The sequence below is a fragment of the Urocitellus parryii genome, chromosome 9 (genome assembly GCF_045843805.1).
Source record: "Urocitellus parryii isolate mUroPar1 chromosome 9, mUroPar1.hap1, whole genome shotgun sequence".
Taxonomy (NCBI): domain Eukaryota; kingdom Metazoa; phylum Chordata; class Mammalia; order Rodentia; family Sciuridae; genus Urocitellus; species Urocitellus parryii.
Genome location: NC_135539.1, coordinates 5,320,619 through 5,333,478, shown reverse-complemented (window position 1 = coordinate 5,333,478; position 12,860 = coordinate 5,320,619). Strand labels below are relative to the sequence as shown.

At 53.3% G+C, this 12,860-nt stretch overlaps 1 protein-coding gene across 3 annotated transcripts in view; it reads left to right on the top strand.

The window, feature by feature from the left end:
* The window catches only part of Mgrn1 (mahogunin ring finger 1), a 45,491-nt gene that overhangs the window by 15,251 nt on the left and 17,380 nt on the right, over nucleotides 1-12,860 (top strand). For all 3 annotated transcript variants that reach the window (XM_026385503.2, XM_026385502.2, XM_026385501.2), the window contains exons 2-5: nucleotides 4,184-4,302; nucleotides 7,055-7,143; nucleotides 7,656-7,802; nucleotides 10,562-10,679. In XM_026385503.2, the coding sequence (XP_026241288.2) occupies nucleotides 4,210-4,302; nucleotides 7,055-7,143; nucleotides 7,656-7,802; nucleotides 10,562-10,679 (447 nt within the window). In that variant the 5' untranslated portion in view covers nucleotides 4,184-4,209. The remainder of the gene's footprint in view (nucleotides 1-4,183; nucleotides 4,303-7,054; nucleotides 7,144-7,655; nucleotides 7,803-10,561; nucleotides 10,680-12,860) is intronic.

Genomic DNA, 12,860 nt, shown 5'->3' with positions numbered 1-12,860 from the left:
CAATCCCTGGTACCAAAAACAAACAAACAAAAAAACCCAAAACAAATTGAAGGACCGTACAGCTCAGGAAATAATGCCAAGAGTTAAGAAATTCAATGCCATCAAATTGAGAAGCTTCTGTACAGCAAAGGAAACATTAGGAATGTGAAGAGAGAACCCACAGAATGGGGGAAAAAATCTTTGGTAGGTACTTTTCTGTCAGAGGATTAATACATAGAATATTTAAAAAAAAACAAACTTTACCTCAAAAATTCAGATAACCCAGTTAATAAATGGGAGAATGAACTAGACACTTTTCAAAAGAAGAAATACAAATGGTCAACAAATACATGAAAAAATGTTCAACATCCTTAACAGTTAGGGAAATGTAAATCAAAACTACATTGAGGCGGGTTTCGGGTGCATGCCTGTAATCCCAGCAGCTCAGGAAGCTGAGGCAGGAGGATGGTGTCAGCAAAAGCAAGGCACTAAGCAAATCAGTGAGACTCTAAAATACAAAATAGGGCTGAGGATGTGGCTCAGTGGTTGAGTGCCCCTGAGTTCAATCCCTGGTACCAAAAACCAAAATAACAACAACAAAAAAAACTACACTGAGATTTCATCTCACTCCAGTCAGAATGGCAGTCATCAAAATTCAAACAATGAGGGGCCTGGCGTTGTGACTCAGTGGTGGAGCGCTTGCTTAGCATGCGTGAGGCACTGGGTTCGATTCTCTGCACCACATACAAATAAATATAAAGGTCCATCAACAATCAAAAAATATATTTTAAAAACGCAAACAATGGGGCTGGGGATGTGGCTCAAGCGGTAGCGTGCTTGCCTGGCATGCGTGCGGCCCGGGTTCGATCCTCAGCACCACATACCAACAAAGATGTTGTGTCCGCCGAGAACTAAAAAAATAATAATAATAAATAAATAGTAAAAAAAAAACGCAAACAATGATAAATGCTGGAGAGGATGTGGAGAAAAAGAAACACTTTTACACTGTTGGTGGGACTGAAAATCAATACAACTACTATAGAAGTCAATATGGAAGCTCCTCAAAAGACTAGGTATGGAACTACCATACGATCCAGCTATACCACTCCTCAGTTTTATCCTAAAGAATTGAGGTCATTGTATACTACAGTGATACACACATACCCATGTTTATAGCAGCACAATTCACAATAGCCAAACTAGGAAACCAGAGTAGATGTCTGTTAGCAGATGAATGGATAGAGAGAATGTGATACAGCCAGGCATGTAATCCCAGTGGCTCTGGAGGCTGAGCAAGGAGGGTTGCCGTTTCGAAGCCAGCCTCAACAATTTAGTGTGGTTGTAAGCAACCTAAGGAGACCCTGTCTCAAAAAGTAAAAGGGGCTGGGGGTGTGGCTCAGTGGCTAACTTTGATTTCAATCATGATACCAAAAAAAATAGGAGATACACATTCACACAAACATAATGCAGTTTCATTCAGCCGTAAAGAAAAAATGAAATTATGTCATTTGCAGGAAAATGGATGGAACTAGAGAGAGTCATGTGTTTTCACTCATGTGGAAGCTGGAGAGAAAAAAGGAAGAGATGGGCGTGGGGGCCGGAGATCTCATGAGAATCAAAGGGAGATTGAAAGAGGAAAGTGGGGCTGGGGCTCAGCGGTAGAGCACGCACCTAGCACGTGCGAGGCCCTGGGTTCAGTCCTCAGCACCACATAAAAATAAATAAATAAAGGTATTGTGTCAACTACAACTAAAAAAAAAAAAATTAAAAAAAATAGGAAAGGGACCAGAGTTGGGGGGTGGTAAAGAGGGAGACATGCTGGGGCATGATATTGGCCAAATTTCATGTGGCATGTGTGAATATGTAACAATGAATCCCATTGGTATGTGCGACTACAATGCACCAATAAAATCAGGTAGAAAACAAAAACAGTGAGGGTATACCAGCCGACAGCTCGAGATCAGGCCCTTCCCCTTCTGAATGCTTCTGTTGAGGTGTATGCTCACAGCATTAGGTCCACCTTTGTGTCTTGTACTTCAGGTGACCTCCATCCTTCTTATCCTGGAAAGTGGTTCCAATTCTGTATTATTGTAACCACCGCCAACAATCCTCCTGTCCCAGGTCTCAGATCTTTTTTTTGTCAGGATAGGGGGTACTGGGATTGAACTCGGGTACTCAATCACTAAGTCACATCCCTAGCCCTTTTTGGTATTTTATTTAGGATCTTGCTGAGTTTCTTAGCGCCTCACTGTTGCTGAAGCTGGGTTTGAACTCAAATCTGCATGCCTCAGCCTCCTGAGCTGCTGGGATTACAGGCATGTACCACGGGCTCAGGTCCAGATCTTTTAAAAATAGTTTGTTGGTTGCAAGTAACATATGTTAGATGTAGACAACTCATAAAAAACACTTAAAGCAAACAAGAAGTAGTAATTGCCTATTGCATCTTGATCCAGAGATATGAGTTTGTAGCATTTGTTCTGCTGAAGAACAGAAGGCCTAAAACTACCCTGACTTTGGAGCCCCTGGGGTATAGGCCATCAGAACGTGTGGGGCGAGGCAGCGAGCGTGTGGAGGGAGGGTACTAGCCAAGCAGATTCAGGGTACAGCCTGCAGACATACATTTATTTATTTATTTAGGGTAATGGGGGTTCAACCCAGGGATATTTTACCACTGAGCCATCTCCCCAACCCTTTCTATTTTTTATTTTGAGACAGGGACTCACTAAATTGCATAGGGCCCTGCTGAATTGCTGAGACTGGCTTTGAATTTGAGGTCCTCCTGTCTCAGCTTCCCGAGCCACTGGGATTACAGGCGTGCACCACCATGCCAGACTGGAGGTCACAAACTGAAGAGGAATAGCCCAGGAAGGCCTTGCTGGAAAGGGTCTTTTTTCCCACATGGCTCATTGTGTGCTGACTTGTTTTGTGGAACACTGGTGGTGGTCCACAAAATCCAGGGGTCATGTTTGGTTAACCAAGCACCACTATTCTTTGTGTTGGGCTGCACTTGACTCAATTCCTGGCCTGTGTGGCCTAGGGCTGAGTTGAGGTTAGGCCCTTCCTGCGGTTGCTGGGGAGGACCTGTGGCCTCATCACTCAGGCCCGGCCAGCCTTTGTGGTCATGACTCCCATAACAGGCTGCAGTTCTCAGGAAGGGCACAGATCCCTCAAGGTGCCCCTGGTTACTTGAGGGCCCCAGAATTCTCCCTGGGGGCCCCAGGAAGGACCCATATGGGCTCCTAGATATAGAAGTCCCTGCTGCTCATGAGCCCAGGGATGCACTGTCTGAGCATCCCCTGATTCAGAGGCCCCGAGGTCACCTGGACCCTCCTATTAGGTCCTCTGTCTGCAGCGTGGTGGGCAGAGTGGGCAGGTGTCGGGGCAGAAAGCTTGTAGAGTCACTCTCCTGGCGCTCCAACAGAGCTGGTAGCTCAGTTCTTTTAGGCAGATGGGTATCTGACACCTCCCAAGAGGAGCGTGCGTTTGGCATCTGAGTGCCAGGGACGGGCAGGAACTGCTGCAGCCTCAGTCTTTGTGGAAAGCCGGGCACGACTGAAGTGACCAGATCCATGTAGTTGTCAGCTGTAGTCATAACTGAGGGGATGTCTTTGGGCCTCCTATTTTTGGGCTCTGCCTTGGTCTGAGGTCAGAGAATGTCTGTTTTCTGGGGCAGCTGTGACAGATGACCACTAAGAGTGGCTTGAAACAACAGCAGTGTTTGTGTGGTTCTGGAACCCAGAAGTCAAGGCCTCAGTGGGGCTGTCCTCCCCCTGGAGGCCCTGTGTCCCTGGTCACTCCTGGGCTTCTGTCCCTTTAATCGCTGCCCTGTCGTCACATTTGTGTGCTTCTTTGTCCACACCTCTCCTTTCTCCTGGAGCAGACCAGGCACTGGACTGAGGGTCATCCCAACCTAGTTAGGACCTCATCCTCACTTGCTGCCAGGTCACGCGCAAGGTAGGATATTACCTGGGCGTGTCCTTGCCAGGTATACAGCTCTGTCCACTACAGAAGGAACCCATGTGGGAGTTTAGAATGGCTGGTGGCCCTGGAGTGGAGGGGCCAGAGGCTGGTGGGCAGCCTTGGAAGGAGCGAGGCTGGAGGATGGCTGTGGGCCAGGCTCACTGGCTTCCTCAGGATGAATCCTTCCTCAGGGCCAGGCTTCTTGAGCCTCATAACCTGCAACTCTGTTTCCTTTTTTAAACAGGAAACTACTTTGCCTCACACTTCTTCATGGGAGGTGAGAAATTTGACACCCCCCACCCTGAAGGCTACCTTTTTGGAGAGAACATGGATTTGAACTTCCTGGGCAGCCGCCCAGTCCAGGTAGATCCCAGTGGGACTGGCTCTTATGGCCATGGGGTGGGAGGCCCTGCTGTGAGGATGAGCAAGCACTGAGTCACCCCGAGTGGGCAGAGTTCCTGCGAGGCTACAGCTGAATGAAGTGGGGTGTGAGTGATGGGGTGCATCCTTACACTGCTTCAGGAGGTCAGCCAGCCGGGTGGGTCCCTGTGGGATGAGCAGCCATTATTGAACTGGTATTCAATAAGGGAGGTGTTCAGCAACCCCATTCCATAGAATAGCACGCAAGAGATAGATATAATCCCAAGAAGGGAATATGGCTTCTAGATATTTCTCACTAGTCAGCAGAGAAGTGCATGTACATAGCTGTGCACACATGTGGCACCTGTTGTGTGCCTCGGGGTCTTTTGAGGCTGGGGGCAGAAGTCAGATCCTTCCCCTGTTCCCTAGTGTGGATGTGTTCCAGATCATAAAGAAGAGAACATTTGCCAGCACAGTGGTACACACCTGTAATCCTATTAGCTCAGGAGGTTGAGGCAGGAGGATCCCAAGTTCAAGGCCAGCCTGAGCAACTTAGCAAGACCCGAAGCAACTTAGTGAGACCTTGTCTCAAAATAAAAAATAAGGGCTGGGGATGTGGTTCTGTGGGTAAGTGCTCCTGAATTCAATCTGAGTTCAAAAAAAGAAGGAAAGGAGGGGAAGGAGGAGGAGAAGAAGAAAAAACATTGGACCAAAGGGTGGTCAGAAGAGAGACTGATGGGTGTCTCGGTGGTAGAGCACTTGCCTAGCACGTGTGAGGCACTGGGTTTGATCCTCAGCATAAAAATAAATAAAAAACATAAAGATATCGTGTCCATACAACTAAAATATATTGAAAAAAGAAAAAAAAGTGTGAGTGTGTGACGGGAGGGGAGGGCCTGCTGCAGAGGCCATAGCTGAGCTGAGTTGTAATGGGTGGGACAGGGCCCCCTAGGAAGAGCAGGGTGGCAGGGGCACTGGAGTGGCCTAGACTGGACTCCTGACAGGCGGTGCATCTGGGAGTCCAGCAGGGCTCTGTAGGCTGACTTGGGCAGAGGAGGTGAATGGGTGTAGGTGTCCAGGGGCCAATGGCAAGGAGGGCAGGTAGGTGTTGCAGCAAACCCTCAGGAAATGAGGGAAGGTCCTCCTGGGGCAAGAGAGGCATCCTGGTGTGTTGTGGAAATCTCTGAGGACAGAGGGTGGGGCCAAAGAAGGTGCAAGGAGCCGTTGGCTCACGTGGAAACTCTGGGAAAAGCTGCATTGGGGAAGCAGTTCCCAGGGTGTACAAGAAGGAGTCCTTGGGAGGCAGAGGGCTAACTGAGATGGTCAGGGCCGTGAGGCTGGGCAGGCGTGGGTGTGATGACTAGGAAGGAATACCTGAGCCCAGGTTTTTGTCTGTTTGCTTGATGTGGTTTGGTTATAGGGCCAAGAGTGGTGGCACATACCTATAACCCCAATGATTCAGGGGACTGAGGCAGAAGGATCCCAAGTTCAAGGTCAGCCTGAGCAACTTAGCTAAGCAACTTAGGGAGACCCTGTTTCAAAATAAATAAGTCTTTAAAAGGACCGAGGATGTGGCTCAGTGGTTAAGTTGCCCCTGGGTTCAGTCCCCAGTATCAAAACAAAAAATGGTTTGCTTACTGGGTATTGAACCCAAGGGCAATTTATCACTGAGGTACATCCCCAGCCCTTTTTATGTTTTAAAAATTTTAAAAAAAATTTTTGTTTTCACGGTTGTAGATGGTCAGCATGCCTTTATTTTATTTGCTTATTTTTGTATGTTGTGCTAAGGATCGAACCCAGTTCCTCACACATGCTAGGTAAGCGCTCTGCCACTGAGCCCCAGCCCCAGCCTCCTTTTTTATTTTTTATATTGAGACAGGGTCTTGCTGAGTTGCTTAGGGCCTTGCTAAATTGCTGAGACTGGCCTTGAGCTTGCCCAGCTGCTGGGATTACAGGCGTGCATTACTGTGCCCAGCTGAGTCTGAGTTTTTAAATGATGGAGAAGGGCCAGACAAGACGCTGAACCCTGTCCCCCTAAGGCTGCTGCCTCCTGGGCAAGCCTGGGGCCTGGCGTGCATCCTCTAGACCAGGGCTCTCCAGACTGCTTTAGAAACACAGCAGCTGGTTGATGTGAAACCTTGGTCATGGGATGCCTTGCAGGTGAAGGGTAGGGCCAAGTGCTGCCCTCCTACCTGTGGGGCCTGCAGGCACAACAGGAGCTCCTGCCCAGGCTGGGCTCACGCAGGCCTCCTGCAGATGTGTTTTAACTTTACTTTTTTGAGATTACTGTGGATGCTCCCTCAGTTGTGAAAGTAGCACGGAGTGGTGTGTGCCTCCGTGTTTCCCCAGGGCAGTGTCATGCCTGCGGTTCCAGCTCCACCGGCCTGACATGCACCCATGTCTGTGCTCAGGTGTTGTGGTGGGGGTCTGCTACCTTCTTCATGTCCTGCAGGAGTGAACCCTGAGAGCCCAGCCTTGGTGGCCTCCCCTGGGGATCCATCTGGCCAGGTCAAGTTGCTGAAGGTCTTTCCTGAGTACCCAGGTCACTTGGGGCAGTGCCAGGCTTAGCCTGAGTGCTGGTTGTGTGACTGTGGTTTCCTTCAGGGTAAACAAGAGTGACAAAAGTGATAAGCCAGGGTCTGGCACAGCCCTTCAGAGACCAGAGCCCAGGAGCCTGTTGGAGCCTGGACTCCTGCTCCTGTCCTGTGCCCTTCCCAGGGACTCACCTGGGATTACTGTGGGTTTTCTCTCCTAGTTCCCCTACGTCACTCCCGCCCCCCATGAGCCGGTGAAGACGCTGAGGAGCTTGGTGAACATACGCAAAGACTCCCTCCGGCTTGTGAGGTAAGCTGTCGTCCTGCCTGCTGGCTGGCATCCTAGGCCTGTGGCTTGGGAAGAGGAGGGTGCTGGGTGGGCCAGGTTCCATCCTCTATGTGGAGTGAGGGGGCACAAACAAGAGTTTGTAGGAACTTGATCCTTTAAGTCAGCCGCCTGCACCCCGCCCCCCATCTCTTGGGGACCAGGAGCAGTGTCTGGAGACACCTGAGGCTGAGTGCCACTGGCATCTGATGGGTGGCGATCAGGGAGGCTGCTCAGTTTCCACCTTGTGCAGGGCACCCCACAGTCAATTGTTACCCAGCTCCAGACGATGCAGGTCCAGACGCTGCTTGAGGTCCCAAGGTATCTGGGCTGTCTGTAGCCAAGAGATGGTCCCTGTTTCCGGGGCAGGAAGAAAGGGAAGTAGAACCTGGTTGTTGGGTCCCAGCATCCCGCCGGGGGTGGCCTCCACAAGTGCAGCAGGAGCAGACATGTCTAAGCAGCTGACCCTGCGCTCCCTCCCTCTGCCCCTTGGGTAGGTACAAAGACGATGCGGACAGCCCCGCTGAGGATGGTGAGAAGCCCCGCGTGCTGTACAGCCTGGAGTTCACCTTTGACGCTGACGCCCGAGTGGCCATCACCATCTACTGCCAGGCCGTGGAGGAGTTCCTGAATGGCATGGCAGTGTGAGTCCCTGGGTGCAGCCGACCCACATGGCCTCGTCTCTTACTGACCACAGGGGGATCTGTGGGCGTCCCCTGTGCTCTCAGCACTTGGTTACGTTTTGCTTGCTTCCTTCCTTTGGTGAGGCCTTAGGCAGGCTCCACCCCTGCGCTGCGCCTCAGACCTCTTTTGGTACATGGAGGTTACTAATGAGTGTAGGACACAACCTCTCTGCCTCCTGGAGTGGGAATGAAAGTCCAGACTCTGGTCAGGCTTGGTCTTTCTGGTGACCAGCTGCCTCCAGGAGCCCACCCAGAGTCACCTCCTTAGAACAAAGATTCTCTGTCACCCAGCAGGTTCCAAGGGAGGGAGAGCTCCAAGCTGGGAACCTGGGCAGAGACCAGATACATAGACATATATATTTTTGGTACCAGGGATTGAACCCAGGAGAGCTTAATGACTGAGCCACATCCCCAGCACTTTTTATTTTTTGAGACAGGGTCTCCCTAAGTTGCTGAGGCTGGCCACTTGCCATCTTCCTGCCTCAGCCTCCCCAGCTGTTGGGATTATAGGTGTGCACTACTGCACTGGTCCAAATATATATTTTTTATCATGTCACAATGACAAATTTGAATTTTTGGGGATTTTTTTTTTAAAGTAAGAGTTCTGCTGGTCCCAGGGGTTTGCAACCTGCAACTTAACTACAGCTGTGGCAGAGTGGCCCCAGTGTGCAAGGCCACCCTGGGCCTTAGTGACCTTATGGACAGGTAGAAACATGCTGACACCTCAGGGAAGACCCGTTGAGGCCAGGTTTGGATTGGGCACAGGGTGGGGTCTCAGACCTTGGCCTTGAGGCTCACTCTGGGAATGAGGGTGGCTGAGCTGCTCCCTTAAGTCTAGGGTCCCCCATGCACTATCCCTCATGCCCACGGGTGCCGTAAGCAGCCCGTCGTGAGCTCAGCAGGGAGTGCTCGATCAGGCAAGGACTTGGACCCCCTTCTTTCCCCCAGGGACTTGGGGCCTGGGCTCCGAGCAGCCAGCAGTCTCCCTGGGCAGCTTTCCAGGGGAAAGAGGTGCCTTGTTCCAGACCATTCACCTTGAGGCTCCACTTTGACCCCAACACTTGGTTCCTCTTCTAGTGACTCCTAGTGATGCCTGAATACATACTTATCATCGGCAGGGGTTTGGAGGTGCAGGAGTATCTGGATGGCAGTGCCAGCTCCCTCTCCTCTCCTCACACCCCATGAGGCCTGGGGCACGCATGGTGACCTGCTGCAACCAGAGAGCCAGCAGGATGTTCGGGGCCCTGGTGCCTCCTGTGTGATACACTCTGATGGCTGGGAGATTGTGGCTCCTGAGTTGTCCTTGGGCTTAGCCACCACAGCAGAGGAGCCAGAGTCTGGGGAGTACCCAGGGCTGCCAAGGACAGATGGGCCTGGTGTGGTGAGTGGAAGGTCTCCCCACACTCCCCAGCCCTCCCAGCTCTGTGCTGTCACATTCTGTGGATGTGCTTGAGGAGAGGGTCCTGCTGCCATCACAAGAGCTGGGAAAGCCAAGGATGACCACCCAGGCGTGACTGGTGTAGCCCACACAGCTGCCCTGAGCCCTGTCCCTGGGGACCAGGTGGCAGCAGAAGTGCCCAGTCCCCCTTGCTGAGACCTGGCACAAGGCCTGCTTACCCTCCTGGAGCGCTGGCTGAGTGGCGCCAGAACCAGATCCCCAGGACCAGGCTGGGTACATAGACCTGCCATCCAGAAAGCTCTGTCCCAAATAGCAGGACAGGTGCCCTCTAGGGCCTTCCCTGGCCCCTTCCCTCTTCTTGACAAGGAGACCCAAGACTCAGATAGAGGGGTGGGTCCAGGGTCCCACAGTCCAAAGAGAAGGCCCAGGTCCACCTGAACTGTGTCCTGGGCCAGTCCCTCCACTGCATCCCAGGTGGGCCTCCGGTGGGGTTCTCTCCCTTGCTGGCTCTGGTGGCAAGGTCAGGCCCTATCCCAGCCTCCCAGGCCCTCAAGAGTGTCCTTTGCCTCAGAGACCCAGGGAACCCCCCCGGGGCAGCGAGCATGGGCACGGGTGGAGAGAGGAGCCGAGGAGAGGGAGACACCGGTCTATCAGGATTGGAAGTGCATGTGCCCGGGGACCCAGACATGCTCTCCTGGGAGACTGCCCTGGGAACGGACTCTGTGGGGCTGAGACTTGTGCAGGAAGGTGGTACTTGAAGCAGAGCTGGGAGGAGTAGCAAGATAGTGGAGACCACCTGGAGTCCCCAGGACCTCCGAGACACTTGGAGTAAAACCGCGGCAAAACTTTAGGCTGGTTCAGGGAACCTGGCACCTTCAGTGTGATGGTGGTGGAGTGTAGGTGGACATTTAGGGGAGATCTGCACCCAGCATGCACCTGAGTGTGTGACTTCAGAGCCACACACTGGCAGCTTCTGGGTGGAGGGCGGGGAGGAGCGCTGCAATCCTTGTTCATTCAGGAAACTGGAGAAACCAAAACCCAGTGGCCAGGTGTCCCATGTCTGGGAAGGTGGCAGAGGTCTCAGGCAAGGTGGGCTCTGGAAGAGGCTGTCGCCAGGTGTGACTAGAAAGAGCTGCACAGTGAGCAGAGTGAGGCCGGGGAGCCTCTGGAGGGGCAGGGGCCGCCTGGCCAGGTGGGCTGCCTCCTGCCCACCAGAGGGTGGAGCCCTAAAGGACAAGTGGGCAGCCCCTGTGTGCTGTCAGGGAGGGAAGGCAGCCTGGCGCCCCTGGCTCCTTGGTAGCCCGCTCTCTCTGCTACCCAGGTACAGCCCCAAGAGCCCTCTTCTGCAGTCCGAGACCGTCCACTACAAAAGAGGCGTGAGCCAGCACTTCTCTCTGCCTTCCTTCAAGATCGACTTCTCCGAGTGGAAGGATGATGAGGTAATACTCCCACAGAGACCCACCCTTCCCCTCACTTCTCCCACACCTCGGTGGGCGCTGAGCACTGGGAATGGCTGCTGGGCCCTGTTCTCTGTGGAACACGCCCGGGGACCTCGGGGTATCTCGGTGTGGCCAAGGTCTACAACCTGGGGGAGCGGAGGCCAAGCCGAGAGCAGCAGTTGAGGAGGTTCCCTTGCTGGGCTTTGGGGAGGCACAAAGATGGTGCCCCCTGCATAGTCCTGGAACAGTGGATCTGTTGACACTGGCTGGCATCCCTTCCACCTGGGTTTGTTTCTAAATCGTGCTGTGAACATCCTCCCCTGTCCGCACTGACTGTCTCCTCTAGGGTCTTTGTGGGTAGTAGCTCTGGTGGCTTCCCTGCTGGTGTTCCTGCCCCACCCCTTTGGGCTTCCTCCTCACCCTTTGCCTTATTTCCTGGTGACCATCTGGCCTGGGGATTGCTGACACCCTTGTATGAGGGCTTTTGTTGGGTGGGACCTTGAGGCCCCCGCCAGGGCTGCTTGAGCCTGAGAACTGCAACCTGACTCCTGCTAGTGGCCACTGTCTGGGCTCTGTTCTCCCTGGGTGGCGACTTTCCCTAAGAAAGACCCCTTGTCCTTAAAATTAAATGCATCAGACTCGGTGCAGATGGTGCAGTGTCTGGTCTCAGGACTTGGATGTGTCTTCAAGGTGACCCCCAGCTGTGTGCCGAGCTTGGGGCAGTGGGAGTTTCTGGGGGGACAGTGTGGCCTGTCTCCCTGTGAGGAGCCTGTGGTGGCATGCACAGAGTGCCTGAAAGCTCCAGTTGGCCAGCAGGAGGCGGGAAGAGGGCCAAGGTGATCTCTTGTGCTCCCCCACAGTTGGATCTCATCTGGACACCAGCACTGCATGGCTGTGCGCACTTAGGTTACAGAGACAAAAGTTGCATGGAGGCTCCTCGGAGCACGAGGGCCCCTCAGCCCCAGGTGCTGGTACTCGACTGGACTCCAGCCCCGGGGTGAGCACAGGGCCTTGTCTACAAAACCCTGTTCTTCTTTCTGGCTCCATCACCTTAACAAACAGCTGCTGACCTTTGAACTCCCCTCTCCTGGGCTTAATCACAGCCTGTAAGGGCCTTGCTATGGGGCAGCTCTGGTACAGTAGCTCTTGTGCACTGAAGTAGGCTCCCCATGGGGCCTCCTGTCACTGTTCGTTACCCCAGAGCAAGGCAGGAACCCAGGAAGGAGGGTCCCTTCGACTCTGAGCCCAGTTTCCCAGGAGCTCCTCGCCTGGCTGGGCCTGGGTGTGTGACCATGTCCACTCCTGGCCTGCAGTTTTTAGATATGCAGTTGTTTCTACGATGCCCCTGCCCAGCCTCTTCCTGTGCCATCCTCTTTGGCCACCTGCTACTCCTTTTCCTTTTCACTCTATGCCACCTGTGAGGCTGGTCCAATCCTCCCTGACCAGAGGCTTCTCCTGGGCTCTTGTTGCTGGTTGAGCCTACTGTCCACAGCCTGCTCAGAACCTCTGCATTAGGCCTGGCATCTGTCCCCTTGCAGAAGGGAAACTGAGGCTTGTTCACAGTGAGCAAGTGAGGACCCACCTCCTGAATGTGGCCATGTGCCAGCACCTGCTATCCCTGGGCCTGTCCCTGCTGATGTGAACTGGCCCCAGTGCCCCACCACCTCCCACAGCAGCTCCTGGCGCCTGTGTCTCTGTCTGGTTGCCTCTGTCCATGAATTTATCTGTCTGTGTCCCATCAGCTCCGTGTGGCCAGAGCCATGGCTCCCTTGGGAGCAAGGTGGAGATCAGGCCTGTGTGGACTTGGGGGCAGTTACGGGTTTGTCCAGCTGAGGGATGCCTTCCCAGGGTTTCTCACATGGACAGGCAGTTTAGTGGGGAGCTCAGCCTCCAATGCAGGGAACCCTGTGTTAGCCATGTGCTAAGGCAGGCTAGTGGCCTGGGGCAGGGGCAGCTGGGCCACCTGCTGTCACGGAGTCATCGCCTGTCAGCATGTTGGGTGGCCTGGGCAGTCAGCCTCCCCCACAGGTGGCAGCAGACCTCCCGGTACCTGGTGTCTCTGGGTTCCCTACCTTGGCTGCTCTTGTGGTCTGTGATTCCTTTCTCCCCATCTGAATCTTCAGTAGGAGGCTCCCTGTGTTAGTGAATTTTAGGAAAAAGTGTTCCCCTCTTGCTTAAATA